Source organism: Nesoenas mayeri (assembly GCF_963082525.1).
Source record: "Nesoenas mayeri genome assembly, chromosome: 1".
In the NCBI taxonomy this organism is placed as follows: domain Eukaryota; kingdom Metazoa; phylum Chordata; class Aves; order Columbiformes; family Columbidae; genus Nesoenas; species Nesoenas mayeri.
Genome location: NC_137541.1, coordinates 169,183,085 through 169,197,085, shown reverse-complemented (window position 1 = coordinate 169,197,085; position 14,001 = coordinate 169,183,085). Strand labels below are relative to the sequence as shown.

General features: G+C 34.9%; 1 protein-coding gene across 9 annotated transcripts in view; it reads right to left on the bottom strand.

Moving 5' to 3' along the window:
* MYCBP2 (MYC binding protein 2) overlaps positions 1-14,001 on the bottom strand; it is a 198,953-nt gene that overhangs the window by 77,318 nt on the left and 107,634 nt on the right. For all 9 annotated transcript variants that reach the window (XM_080363498.1, XM_080363499.1, XM_080363500.1 and 6 more), the window contains 9 exons: positions 13,781-13,923; positions 12,858-12,958; positions 11,327-11,545; positions 9,712-9,937; positions 9,250-9,368; positions 6,128-6,215; positions 2,262-2,314; positions 843-1,015; positions 360-504 (listed from right to left, as the gene is read on the bottom strand). In XM_080363498.1, the coding sequence (XP_080219624.1) occupies positions 360-504; positions 843-1,015; positions 2,262-2,314; positions 6,128-6,215; positions 9,250-9,368; positions 9,712-9,937; positions 11,327-11,545; positions 12,858-12,958; positions 13,781-13,923 (1,267 nt within the window). The remainder of the gene's footprint in view (positions 1-359; positions 505-842; positions 1,016-2,261; positions 2,315-6,127; positions 6,216-9,249; positions 9,369-9,711; positions 9,938-11,326; positions 11,546-12,857; positions 12,959-13,780; positions 13,924-14,001) is intronic.

Below are 14,001 nucleotides of genomic sequence, written 5' to 3'. Positions count from 1 at the left end.
CGTCAATGTGCTTATGATTCTTTTTTCCATCATATTTATTCAGTTTAAAATTTATAATACTCTTTCCTGGCTTAAAATTTTAAAAATAGATTCTTATCACCTTACAAATCATCATCAAACATTGCCTACAACTGGTAATTTTCACAACTGTAGATCATTACAGACAAGCTACAAATTACATGAAATGGTGTTGGCATAACACAGAATTTGATAAATTTGTGGATTTAGAGGTAAGAAAGACTGATTAGACTGAACTTAAAAATGTCACTTCCTGCCCTATACAGGAGTATTCTGTGGAATATCTACAACAAATACTAAAAGAAGTCATGATGAAGAACAGCCAAGATGACAGTAATTACCTTCATATTAGGAACATGAACAACATCCCCATACTGGTCTTTTGTTTGTACTGTAATAACAGTTGGCCAACCACATCGAATGTCATCCTTATTCAAAAGCAGTGATGTTTTCTGAGGATCAGCATATGAATCGGGCTGAAGCCACCTACAGCAAAGACAAACAATCTCAGACTCTCTTACAGGCCTCCAGAAGATAATTTCTTACTCTGTACAAACATGACTTCCAGATAAGAAAGCATGCAGAAGGTCTGAATACTTAAATGCTTTTATCTAATATATTAACAGAAACAATATGGTCCAACAGTTTTACTTAACTAATATTTGATGCAGATATCAAAGTTCTACATCTAATTATATAGAAAAGCGACTGCACACAGGTTTTGAAATTTAACAGATAACCAAACATTTTCTATTTTGTTACAAAATTTAAACATTTCAGCTATAAATTAACGGGTTTATTCATGCAGCACACCAACTTTTTACCTTGCAAGTCGACCACCACTTGATCCTGGTACACAAGCAATGAAATCCTCCAGAAATGACTGCTCATTGCTTTGTACCTGCAGTGGAAGATTTCCTTCAAGAGCTTCCAAAATGGTTGGTGAGTGAGATAGTGCCAAGCCTTTCCCCAGAATTCCGGAGTGAGATTTGCACACCTGTTGTGTTTTTTTTTTGTTGGGGATGAAAGGATGGAGACAAAACAGATTTTCAGTATCTTATATGCAGACACTCACCCATAATACGACAACTGGCACAGACATTTAGGGATTGGAAACTATTCAAGTAGGAGCAGAGTGGATAAACTTTACTGTGATGAAAGTTAAAAAAAAAGTCAGTTCAGTCTATAAAACAATAATTTATGCCAAATGAGATTAAATGATCTTGAGTTGAGAGAGAATTTCTGGAAGAAGGAGTAAGGTAACATGCACTTCCATGTTATGAGCATCCTAAACTGCTGAACTGTGAGCAGAAGAATAATGAAGAAAGTCATTCTGAAAATGTGACCAATGAGTATATTCCAAAAGAAAGTAAAAGGCTAGATATGTAACTTAGAGAAAGACAGATCTCTTAAAAAAGACACTTTTTGCTGAGACAAAGCAAAAGAAATCTCTTCTTTGCAAGAAGGGAAGGTGGAAAGATGCATATTTAACAGACAAGACTAAAAGCAATAATGAATCAATTACTCGCATGCACATTCCTAGCTCACTTTTTGGTTTAGAATACAGTGGTCCCAAGAACACATTACTGAAAAAGTATTTCTTACAAGGAACATCTGATTCCTCCTAGACAGTGTCTGTTTCCTGGTCTGTCATCTTAAGGCCACTGTGACCACTAAATTTCAAAACAGTTGCCCTGAAGATAATTAGAGAGTCAGACAAAATGTGAAAACTCCTGTTTCACTGTGTATCATCACTTAGGGGCTATAGTTAGGGAGCTACTGACCAGCACTAGCTCCCAGCACAACAAATAAAAAATATAATTGTAGTTGTTCTAGATTAATGATATTATTTGGGACAATAATGAGACTTGATAAATGCTGCTGTTCAACTGAAAAAGTGATTTTATTTCTGCAATTACAAAGAAATGTGGAGGATTAATTTTGGTAACATCTAAAATTTGTTAAATCATGCAACCTAAGCCAGACACCAGATATTTTGAAATGTATTTGGTTATCTAACGTCCTCTGATATTTTATGTAATTTTTTTTCTACGCAGATTTATTAAAAAAAAATATTTAATAAAATACTCAAATTCTGTAAGACTTTCTTAAGCTGTTTTATAACAACCTAGTTTCTCTCCTATTGTAAAACCCTTACAAGTAATTTTCTTCCATAGCCGTCAAAAAGTTGCAATGTAATTATGTGCTGAAGTATGTAATGGGAATAAAAAGCTGTAGTATACCTGTAAAGCAGCCTCTTCAAGAATCTCAAGGTCTTCTTCAAATTCATTACCTGCTGTAAAAATATAACTTATTTTCATAAGAAAAAATAAACTTATTTTTCATCTCAATAATATGGACATATATCTACACAGGACAGAATGTGAAATTCAACTTTGTTTAGTGAAGCCTTTTATATTACAAAATATAAGTTTGCAAGATGATGTGTAGCATTTTTTAACCAGCAGTTGAAAAATACTTTCAAGTAACATAGTAAACATGCAGTACTGTGTAGTTCAGTGCACAAGCAAATAAACAACATGTTATACAAAACAAAAATCTGGTACTTGTCTTATCTCCAAGAGAGTATGTATGGCAAGTCTTTGGAGTGACTAGGTACTTTCAGAAAAAGATTTTGGAAAGTCATGATGGTCTCTGGGAAGCAGTGTGGACAAGTACGCACCAGCTGCTCCCTTTGAAGAACTTACCCTATTAACAGTATTGGAAAACCTGATAAACTCTACACAATTTTTGTAAATTATGATTCTTAGCAAAACAAAATTCAAATACATTCTATTATACAATATTTCTTTCTCACAAATGCAACTCAGAAGTCCGATTCCAGAGTGACCAGAATTGCCAAACACAGTCTTTTAACAGAAAACTTAAACAGATAAAACTATTACCATATTTCTACTCTCTCAAAAACATACCAGGCAATTCTACTCGTAAAAAGAGAGAAAGAGAAATGAGGAAAAATTTGAGACATTTTTAAAATTCAAAGAAATAAAGATATATAAAACCTCTGCTCTCAGAAATAACTTCTACCAAATTTGAAACAATTAGGTAAGTAATAATGTTAAATATATGAGTCAATACCACTTGGTCACTGACTAGATCTTCCTCTTGGGAAGAAGTAACTTAACTGGAGTCTTGGAGAACTGACAAGGAGGAAGTTGTGATCTTTCAAACATCGTAACTCAAATAGTATTTGTGTCTATTTTCAAAGATAAAGATTTCATAATACATGAAAGAATCACTGCCTGTTCCATCTTCCTTCAGAGCAAAAACAGCTAAAGCCTTCTTGATGTCCTTTCAAAACATTCTTTCCTAACGGTTCCAGAGGAATATATACACAAGTATTTGGGTACTAGAACACAGAACATACCCATTACAACAATTATGAAAAGATCCTCATGAAGAACAACCTCCTTAAAGTCAAAAGACCAAAATGAAATCATGCAAATAAAACTAAAACCAGAAGGGTCCTATGAGGATGTACGTAACAACGACTAACTGTGTACTGAAGTCAGTTCAATCATTCTGTTTTCCCTGAGATAAAGTTTCCAGACAAGCTTTTTTGTTGTTGTTGTTGATTTCTTTTTTCTCTTTACTCTTGTGATGCCCTTTTTACAACCTTCCACAAATGTACCTGCTGAGGTTAATTTTCAAGCATGCGTTTCCTGTTCCCTTTTCTTAAGAAACTTTGTGAACATGGCAGAATTTTATTGTCTTCATTAAAGTCACCAGGTTTTACGAGAACTTATTTGGATCCAGAGATCTAAAGAGCAGCTGAGAAATGGAACAGGATTTACTTCTCCTACTTTGGGTCAGTGAAGCATGGAGATAATGAGCTCAGACTTAGGAATGACTAGATATCTTTACAGCAAACAGAGGACAAACAGGCTCTTCCCTTTGGCTGATGAATTTAATTTTTCTTACATCATCTTGGAATGACATAAACAATCCTCTGAAGATGCCTACATTAATGCTAAAAGAAGGTAGAGCTACTAGCTTAGATCTAGATGCTTAATTTCTAAATACCAAAGTTCAGGCACTAGAAGTTATGTTGCCAATCCTTTTATGGAATGAACCTTTTTCTTATGTTACTTTCTTTTGCCTGTGTACATCAACACATGGATCAATGGTAAAATTGTAGAAATTATAAAATAACGCATGAAAAGTCTAATACAAAGGGCCTTCTTGTGTATATGCATTATGAGACAGTCTTTTATATGATTGTACAGGTGTTTCCTAAAGGACGCTCCATTTCACCAATAAAATGATATTCCTCTGCAGATAAGCAATGGTAGTAATATGGTATTTTTTAAGACACCATTCACTTGTAGCAAAAGGTAGAAGATAAGCAATGTACAGTACAGAAAAAGGAAAATTAGTCTGATACTAAGTAATTTAAATGATGCTCTAGAAAACCACATTTTACCTCTTTTCCAGCCACAGTGTTTTCCTGTGACATGAGGCAAAACACTTAAACAAAGCAAAACAACAGACAACAGAAACTCATCTTAAAAAGGCTACACAGTCGTTTACACCAGCAAAAGCTACCACTGCTGCCTATAACTCATCAGCTTTGTTTAGTCGCAGGGTCTAGTGGTCTTGTAGAGAAATAATATACACGTACGATGTCTGTTTGTCATTAGCTTTGTAATATCATCAGCACCACTAACAGACTTGGCTGAAGTCCTTGAGTTGGTGTGAGGTAAATGGTCAGATGAATCCATTGTAATTATGTCAGAAATCAGGAAACTCTTATATAGGCAATGCATCCATCTCTCCTCTCTTGCGGATCACACACAACCACCTTCATAGGTGGCTGACACTGCGTAGTTAATTTACTGCATGTCTTATTGCAAATTTCTTCTGAAAGCATACAAAGCCAATTCATTGTACCACCTACTTTCCCTTCTTGTTTTAGGCATTGAAAACCAGAAAAAACCCAACATACCTCTGTAGAGAAATGTATAAAGTATTAGAAAACATGGGAAATTAAGTTAGAAGCATTTCAATTTCAGCTTTTTTTTTGCAAAGGAGTATAGCAGGATAAATGGGCGCTAGGAAAGTCAACAAAACTAATGAGTTAATGCAGCCATTTGGAGGATAAGACGGCTCTGTTTAAACTGTAGAATTGCCTGTACTTTTGAGAGAGAAATACACATCTATCAGTGCAATTGCGGTGCCTATTTACAACACAAAGTAAGAAATTTGCACATTCAAATACAAAAGCAAAATACTAGGTTAAAAAATTCAAATTAGGTTTTGTGATTATAACCGCACACTGATCAGCACCCTCCTGCTCATTATTAAATACTTCCAGTCTCATTAACAATATTTGAGCTCTTGTTTGTGCTCCTAAATTAAAATGATCAAATAAGATATCTTGTTATAGATCACAAGCCTATTTTTCCTATATGCTAATATTAATTAAGAAAAGTGCTAATACACAGAATATGGCTGCATCATTACAAAGCTCTAGTTCAATCTCCATATCCATTAATTTCCATAAACTCATATTTTACCTTACATTTTAAATTACACTTGGGTTACTGTAAACTTTTATTTGCTGCATCTGCTATAAAGTATGTGGATTTTTTTTTTAGTAATAATTGTAAACAAAAAAATATAGCAGAAATATTTTAGGTTATAAGGTCTACAGATGCAATGGTCACTTTCAATTTTAAACAGGTAATTTTAAATTTTGTAATATTTTTCATTCAAAGAGGTGTAGAGTGCAGGGAGGGAAAAAAAAAAGCAGTGAAAGAGAAATATAAATAAGATACCTGCACATTTGTGAAGTATCACGAGGAAACTGTAGGACATAGCTCGTACATTGATACACTACCTGTGGATGGGGTGAGTTGGTTCAGATTTAAATGACCAGGTTTCCATCCTCCCCATACACATACGAAGGGAATAGTGTAAGCAGAAAACAAGACCACTTTATTATCTTGTTTGATTAATTCAGTTTTAAGAATAATTCTTGTATGACCATCTCTAACTAAAGGCAACATGAAGACTTAAAGGTAGTATTCATTCAGAAAACCTAAAAAAATACTGAAATAACAAAGCATGTTCTTTGAGCAGGACTTACCAATAGGAAGCGCTAGATCTTTCTTCATCAAAGCTGCTGCACATGATCCTCCTAAATTGGCCAATTCTTTCTCCAGCTGAATAATACCCTTCAAATTGAAACAAATTTTAAAACAAAATTACTGTTTCAGAAATTATGGTAATGAATGCATTTCCCTGACACTGCTTTATCCTAAGAGATAACAATCGCTTGTTCCAGTTTGACGTTTCTCAGTGATACTCTTCCTACCAAACAGCTCGACTGTTAAGTTTTGCTGTGACATGGGCCAGAGTACCAAATTTTGAGAACAATTCCAGTTAGGTAAGAGTCTTAATAAATGGGTTACCATGCTTCTGGTAACCTAGTCAGAACATCTGAAGATGATAATTGTCTTTTGTCTGTAATGTGAATGAGAAATGGAACTTCCTAATACAAAAAAAAGCACCGATACATGTTCAGATTGCAAAGCAACACCTCTTCTAAGCTCTACATATATACATATCCCACAAGCTCACATTTCCATCTGCTTTAAAGGTAGTATTTTTTTTTCCCCTCTTCCCTTTCTCTAGTTGTATAGGAAAGGATGGGAAAAAGTTTCCCTAATTTCCCTTTATTATAAATCCCGAGCAATGCCCTTGATAGTTTCTGCCTTCTAGTTGCCCTAGAAAGTTATTTCTTCCCATTGACACTGCTGTTCTAGGGAATAAGATGACTTCTCCACTCCCACACTTGTCACTGGAAATGCAAGTCTCTCTCCATCAGTATCTTTAAACTCTGCAAGGAAACAACAACAAAAAAAGAACATACTATGCACACATTTTTCAAATACCTGGAGGGAAGGAAGCTGGGTGCAGGGAATGAGGGGAGAGCAGTATAGCTACGAAGGTTGTAGCTGCTTTTTAAACCGTAAAGAAATGTATTTGATATTTTCCCTTTGACTTGTCCCAGCTACATGCAAATGCAGCCTCTTTAACTTTGCTTACAAAAAGGTGTTGACACTAACAACAATTTTAAAGAAATCCATGTATGGCTCAGCACACCTCTGACAGGTGCCTCTCGTGAAGGAAAAAACCCACGCACCGAAGAATGCACCAAGATAGAAAACCTCCATCTGACAGATTTTCTAGGCAGACTAGCAATATATAAAATAGGTAAAAGAAACCCCAAACCTTGATTTGGAAGGTCTCCAAAATCAGAAACCCTAGACTTGCCTTGTATTCTCAGAGACTCCCAACCAGACTGAAAAATCTCCAAAATGCATTTTAAACTAAACTCTTGATAAACTGCATCTTTAGGACTCAGACAAGCAGGTTCTGCCCTCGCTGATAAGTAAAGATGTGAAATGTGGATGAAATCACCAGATGGTTCCCTGCTGTGTGAACACCCTTTGTTGCAGAAGGTAGTTTTTGCAAGTACTTCGTGGATTTAATAGTGACCAACAAAAGCCTTCCTTTTCATTCACCAGAGCATAAATATACAATATTCACAAAAATCCTAGTTTTCAACAAAGTTTAAAAGTTGAAATACACCTGATTCCTTGAGGTACTTGCTTACACTCAATGACATCTTTCAGTGCTTGCAGATTTCCCTAACCATGAATGTCATTCAATATATTATAGTGAAGTAACTGTACCAGAAACTTTTCCTTTGGAAGGAGAGAGAATCAGATGTGCAAAATTTATCACCACTGACTTGAATTAGTTCTTACTGATATTAAAATATGTATAGATGAGGTTCTTAGGGACATGGCTTAGTGCTAGATTTAGGCTATAGTTGGACTTGATGATCTTAAGTATCTCTTCCAACCAAAATGATTCTATGATACTTTGTTCCTTTAAGCTACAGAAAACACAGTGGTCACCAGGACACAAGTTTCTTTTTCTACCAGTGGCAATTGTTATCTTGAAGTTCTCAAAAGAACAAGAACTTGCATTGTGTGTCCAATCAATTAATTTCAGTTACTTATGGAGGCTTTAGTCCTGAGATGCACGGTAGCTTAAACACTGTAAAATTTGCTTTTCTGTTTACAGAACTTTACATTAGAGTGTTTGGGCTATAAAAGGTATGTTTGAAAACAATTACTTGCAACTTCTCTTTAGATTATATAGTTCACATATTTTAGCTCTTAGTGCTAAAACTTGCCAGCAGCTTGCTTTGTAAATGCTTTTTAAAAATTGACGTATACCAACCTGCATCATTTTTTTCTGCATAAGCAAAAATTATTGTTACTCAAACATAGACTAGTTAGATTATAGGATTTATAAATCTGGTTTGCTGCAAGCCAATGAGACTGCCACAGTTAATGATCTAACAGTATGTTCCCTTATCTGATTTGTTATGAAATTCCAAAGAATCTCACTTGTTGAAAACTTGAAGACATGATTCAGCTTGAGCAGAATCCAGGAATAAGAAGTAGTAAATCTTTCATGAGGGTTGTAGCGTAGGCAAGATGCAGAGAGGCAAGTTCATGTGAAGCAATCAGCCCAAAGACTCCCAAGATTAGGGAAGGGCTATTTTTCTGGAATTGTTATAAAGCATATTAAGTATTTTCAGCAATCTCTTAAGCCAAAATAAAGCACTGGCCCAAGGACATGAAGAAGTTTTATTTTGCTCTTGCAAACAGCCATGGAAATGACTGAAGTCCTTAAAGGCAAGATGAAGTGACCACTGTGCAAAATCTCAGGTAGCATAAATGAGCACAACCTTTTCAGGGAGTCTGAGAGTTCTGATAGGAGTGAACACTGGAAAAAAAATGCAAGTTTATCATCCCTTAATTGGCAGTAAAATACTAATCACTGTGTAGCTGAAAGCCCCAATTCTTTGGATTTATGGTGGAAGACTAGGTGAGAATTCTAGGAAATTTAATATCCCACTAACATACTAGTCTTGCTATGTATTTTTCAGGCTGTCCCAGTTATTAAAAAAAAAAAAGACATTCCAATAATATTCTGATTTATTAATTCCAAACAAATAATATCTGTAACAGAAAAATGTTAAAAACTTATGTGAAAATAATTCTAAAATAGTTTGCACGTTATTCAGTCAGAAATGGAGATACAGATACTGTTACAAGAAAAAAAAAAAGGCCTTATAGGAGAAAATTAATAGTTGATGCAATTGTAGCCACTTCACTTTTTCCTTACCTCATCGGATCCTGGACTGAATTCATATCCAATTGCGTAACATTTGAAACCATAAAAACAGGCCTTTTCATCTTTTACATAGTCTGACGCAGTCTCCAGAGAAAACAGAGCTTCATTTCCTTAGAGGAAGCAAATGGGTACATAAAATAAATTAGAAAAAAAAAAAGATCTCTCCTCTTCTTGTATGTTTCTTCTACATTAACATATATGAAACCTAGTCCTTATATGTAACATGTGAAGTAAAACCCTGTATAACACTCAGATCAACACGTCAAACAAGAAACCTAATACAAACATACTCAACTGATGTACAACCAATGGCTCATAATGAACTCTTCCCAGCTTGGATGAAGACACTTTTTCAACTTTGTTTCCTAAGATAATTTTGCAGAAAAATCCAACTTTCTTTCATTATTCTAATAATTCACATTACTATAAATTATTGCAGTATCTATTCATTACCTGGCAATACTAGTACCATGGTAGGCCATCCTGAAGATCCAGAGAATTTTTTCAGTTCTATCCATGAATTAAGGTTTTCATGAACAGAAGCATGCTTTGGTCCAAAGCCCAGACTCTGTGCAATTCTGACAGGAATTAGTAAACGAAGAACATCCTCTGATTGAGCAGTGCCACACTGAGTGTCAAATTCTATTGTTATCCACCTGACACATTCAGGAAAAGTCACCTAAAAAAAAAAAAGTCCAATTATATGCAAATTTTGATTTTTTTTTTTGTTTTACATTTATTTCTTCATTTCCATTTGGTTTCAACTCTTTAGGCTATGAAAGTGATTCAATTATGTAATTCTGCACATTTTTTTTTAATATGCTTTAGATTAATATTAACCTAATGTATTCTTTGCAATTCAGATATACATGAAATGCTTTGTACGCTGTTGAATTATAATAATGTATTATAATTTAAGTTCAGATTAAATATTTGCACTTACGATACCACTTGTGATTGTTTCTAAGAATTCTGCACAGGATTGTTAAACAAAACAACCACAGACGACCACTACAAACATTTAACTCTCAAATACCTTTTTAAATGCAAACTTCAACAAACACATTCAATATCTGTTTTGTGCAATCCTAGAAAAGTACACAGCAGTTGAATCACACCTGTGAATATGTAGCATATAGCTACACAGAAATTCAAAAGCATAACAACTAAGTCAAAGGCTTCAGATGAGCTCCATAATTTTTTAGAGCAGTAACAAGCACCATTGCTTCAGAAAGGTCATATGATAAACACATTTTCTGCAGTGGATGTCTTTCTGTATCACAGGACAAGCAAGTAGAACAGTAATTAATGATCTCCTTCAGCTCTTACTTGATTCCAGGTTTTCTGCCTCTGGAGTTACAGGCATGGAATCAATGTGACTGCAGAACTCACTACTTCAAGAACTGAAATATGGGATTTCTCAGGCTTGTAATTTATGCCCCAGCCCTCTATTCAGCTAGCAATAAACATTCTTTCTCTATTGACACTGAGGAAAGTTTTATTGCAATAGTCATCCATTAGGGTGGAATGAATCCTACTCAGAGAATTCCTACTTCAGAGACTTCTGCAATGCTGAATCATGGCCCAAGTGAAAATAATTAATGAAGAATTTAAATTAGCAGTGCAGCAATAGCCAGCATAGGGATCCCTACACTGTAACATATATTAATATGACTAGAATTGATGTTAGGTATTGTTACAAAGCATTGTTTTAGGTAAAAGTTTGAGACATGATTAGACTTCCAACTTCTACACTCTGTACAGTTAGAGCAAAGAAACTGTCCACGACAACAGGAAAATCTAAGACCAAGTTTTGAGGACTTAAGAGTAGATCCCTGCATTAGGATGTTAAAACTGCACTAGTTTCCACTACAATTTCTACTACACATACTGGAAAAACAGAGGTTTCCCCAGAAAGCTGAACAGTAACAATAAACTGTCTCCTATATTAGACCATATCAATTATCACCCATAGCAACAATTTTTCTGACCGTAAATGTGGACAAAACTAATCTCACGGGCAAAAAGCTCTGAAGAAACAGCATGCGCACCTAGCAATTGTGCTTACCTTATAGTGTGTAACGCAGGCAGGTTTATAGGGATGCTCACTTTCCACAACAGCATAGTGATTGGAGGTAGTACAAGCTGAAAGCCCTTGCTCTGGCTGATTCCCTGTGGTGCTGTCTGTAGATTGATTTGGGTTAAAAGCTGGAGGGGCATATTTCTGATTCAAAACTGCCACAGAAGGCAGTAACTGTTGTACCAGGCCAAAGATCTCAACAGCAACCTGTAACGCAACACCACACACAATAAAGTATTATTTATGACTGTGTGAAAACAATAGTGACAAACTTAGCATCTCTCTACAATGGTTGTTCTGGATATTCTCAGAATGTCACTACCATGGGGCTCTGAGTAACCTAATCTAGTTGAAGATGTCCCGGCTCATTGCAAGGGGGTTGGACTAGATGGCCTTTGAAGGTCCCTTCCAACCCAAACTATTCTATGGCTCTATGATTCTACAACTCATTCAATCATTTTCCAATTCTGTGTCTAAACAATCCTGACAGAAAAAGCATCACTCTATTAATCTCAAATACTCCTCTTGGCTGCTTGCCTAAGTTGAAACAAAAATCTGCACAAAACTGTGAGATACCTTCACTAAAACATTTTCCACTAAAAACCCGTAACGTTAGCAAACAATTAGCGTGAGCCGACAGAAATCAAATACCACACTGAAGTCATAATCCAGTTATACTTTGTTTTATAACAATATTAATATTGTTCTTATCAAACATTCAATGCATTTTAATTAACATAGTGTCAAGCATCACATTGTTCTCTTGATGAGATTTTCAAGTAAGAGGAACACTCCTAAAGCAAAACCCTTGGTTCTAAACACCAGTTCATCACAGTAACAAGGTAACTGAAATCTGAAACTATTTTAATTGAAATGAAATTGTTGGATTTTAAGTCTTCTCTCCACCCCCTTTAAAGAGAAGTCAGTTCATGAAAAAGTAATAAAAGGCAATAGTGCCTACTAGCTGAGGATTAATAGCATTTTTAAATCTAATAACAGATTTCAAGACTGTTCCAGACCAGGCACATGGAAGAATGCTATGCCACAGAAAAGTAAGGTTGTTTTTATTTGTAGCAGATATCTTCCCATCTCTAAATTTGATAGAAATAATCTTGATTTAATGAGCAGCTATTGCTGCTTTGGATTTTTAATGTAAAAATAAATTGATATAATATAAAAACCATTTAATCCCACCAAAATTAATCGAAAAGTCATGAATGCAGATCCTCCTAACTTCTTGTCTTTTCTTACAGTTAAAACCTGTCATCTTTTCCTCTGCTTCCTTAAGGTATTTTTTTCATCATGTCTTCAATTTAAGTTAAAAAAAAAAGTCATTTTTAAAACATGACCTGTTTATAAACTTCTTAACTCCTGGAAAATTCGTAAAGAGTCACATGGTCAAATATAACGTACTAATTCTTAAAATCATAAGACATCAAGGTACTCAGATTTTCACTGTAAACCTTTTCCTTGTATAATATTCTTTAATTTCTTCAGTAATTTCTATTGAGGATCATACCTTGGGAATAGCTGCTGCTACTGGTCCTATGTAGGCTATTATGAGGGGAAGCAGCATTGAAAACAGACTGGAAGAGCTGAGTAGTTCTGGAATGTCTTCAGCTAAATAAAAATAATTCCAATACAGGTATTATTAATAAACGTACCATGGTTCAAAACACATCTCAGTTTTTTGCTTTGCTTCTTATGAGTTAAACTTAAGTAAAAACTAATGTAGAAACTCTTAAAATTATTTTTGTTATCTAAGCATTGTCAAATTCTAAAACCGCAAAGCTTCCCTGAGATAAACACGTCATTATATACAGTTCTCTGTTAAAAGATTTCCTTCTCTTAGAGCATAATTTTATTGCATTCTTCACCATTTTGTGAAACTGTGTTCATACTTTCTATGGTATAAAAGCTAGCACAGTAAGCTCCTCCCAGCCCTCCAAATCAATTTTCTATAGCAGTACGTAATATTCTGGACACTTTGACTAGAATGGCTGAAGACAGTAGCATTAAACCATTCAGTTTTAAGGCTAATGTCTACATTTCTCAAAACCTGAGGTTTAAGTGCTTGTAAACACACTACATTCAGTCTTCCTGATTACCGCCACTGTGCAAAACATGCAATAACATTTGGAACTGACCCATCCCAGCATACCTTTTGGTAATAAAGAAATCTACCAGCTTTAATATGATACTTGCTAAATTGATGTGCAAAATTATATGAGGTATCTGCCTATGACATCTCAAGCCCAAATGAATGACTTAGAAAGTTACTCACAGTTTGATACCTACAGGTATGACAGGTAAGAAAAATATTCTTTGGAAAGCAAAAGAGAAATATCACTATTTTTGTATCACTAATATTGTACTATTACCTCTTGCTATCAGAGAAATTTTGAAAAGTAGATTTTGAAAGTCAATCTTCAAAAGCCTTACCATCTACAGCAAGAGCCCTGTGCAACAGGTCCTTGGCTGCTCGTACAACAGCGCTCACAACAGAAAGAGCCCTGCTACAATTTTTATCTTCTTCATTAGCTTTGTTCAAAAGCTGTGATTGCAGATCTCCATCATACTCACTCCTGCATGGTGGATTAGGTAAAGTGAGTTCACAAAATATAAAATTATATTTTACAACCATGAGTGACTTATCTTTGACA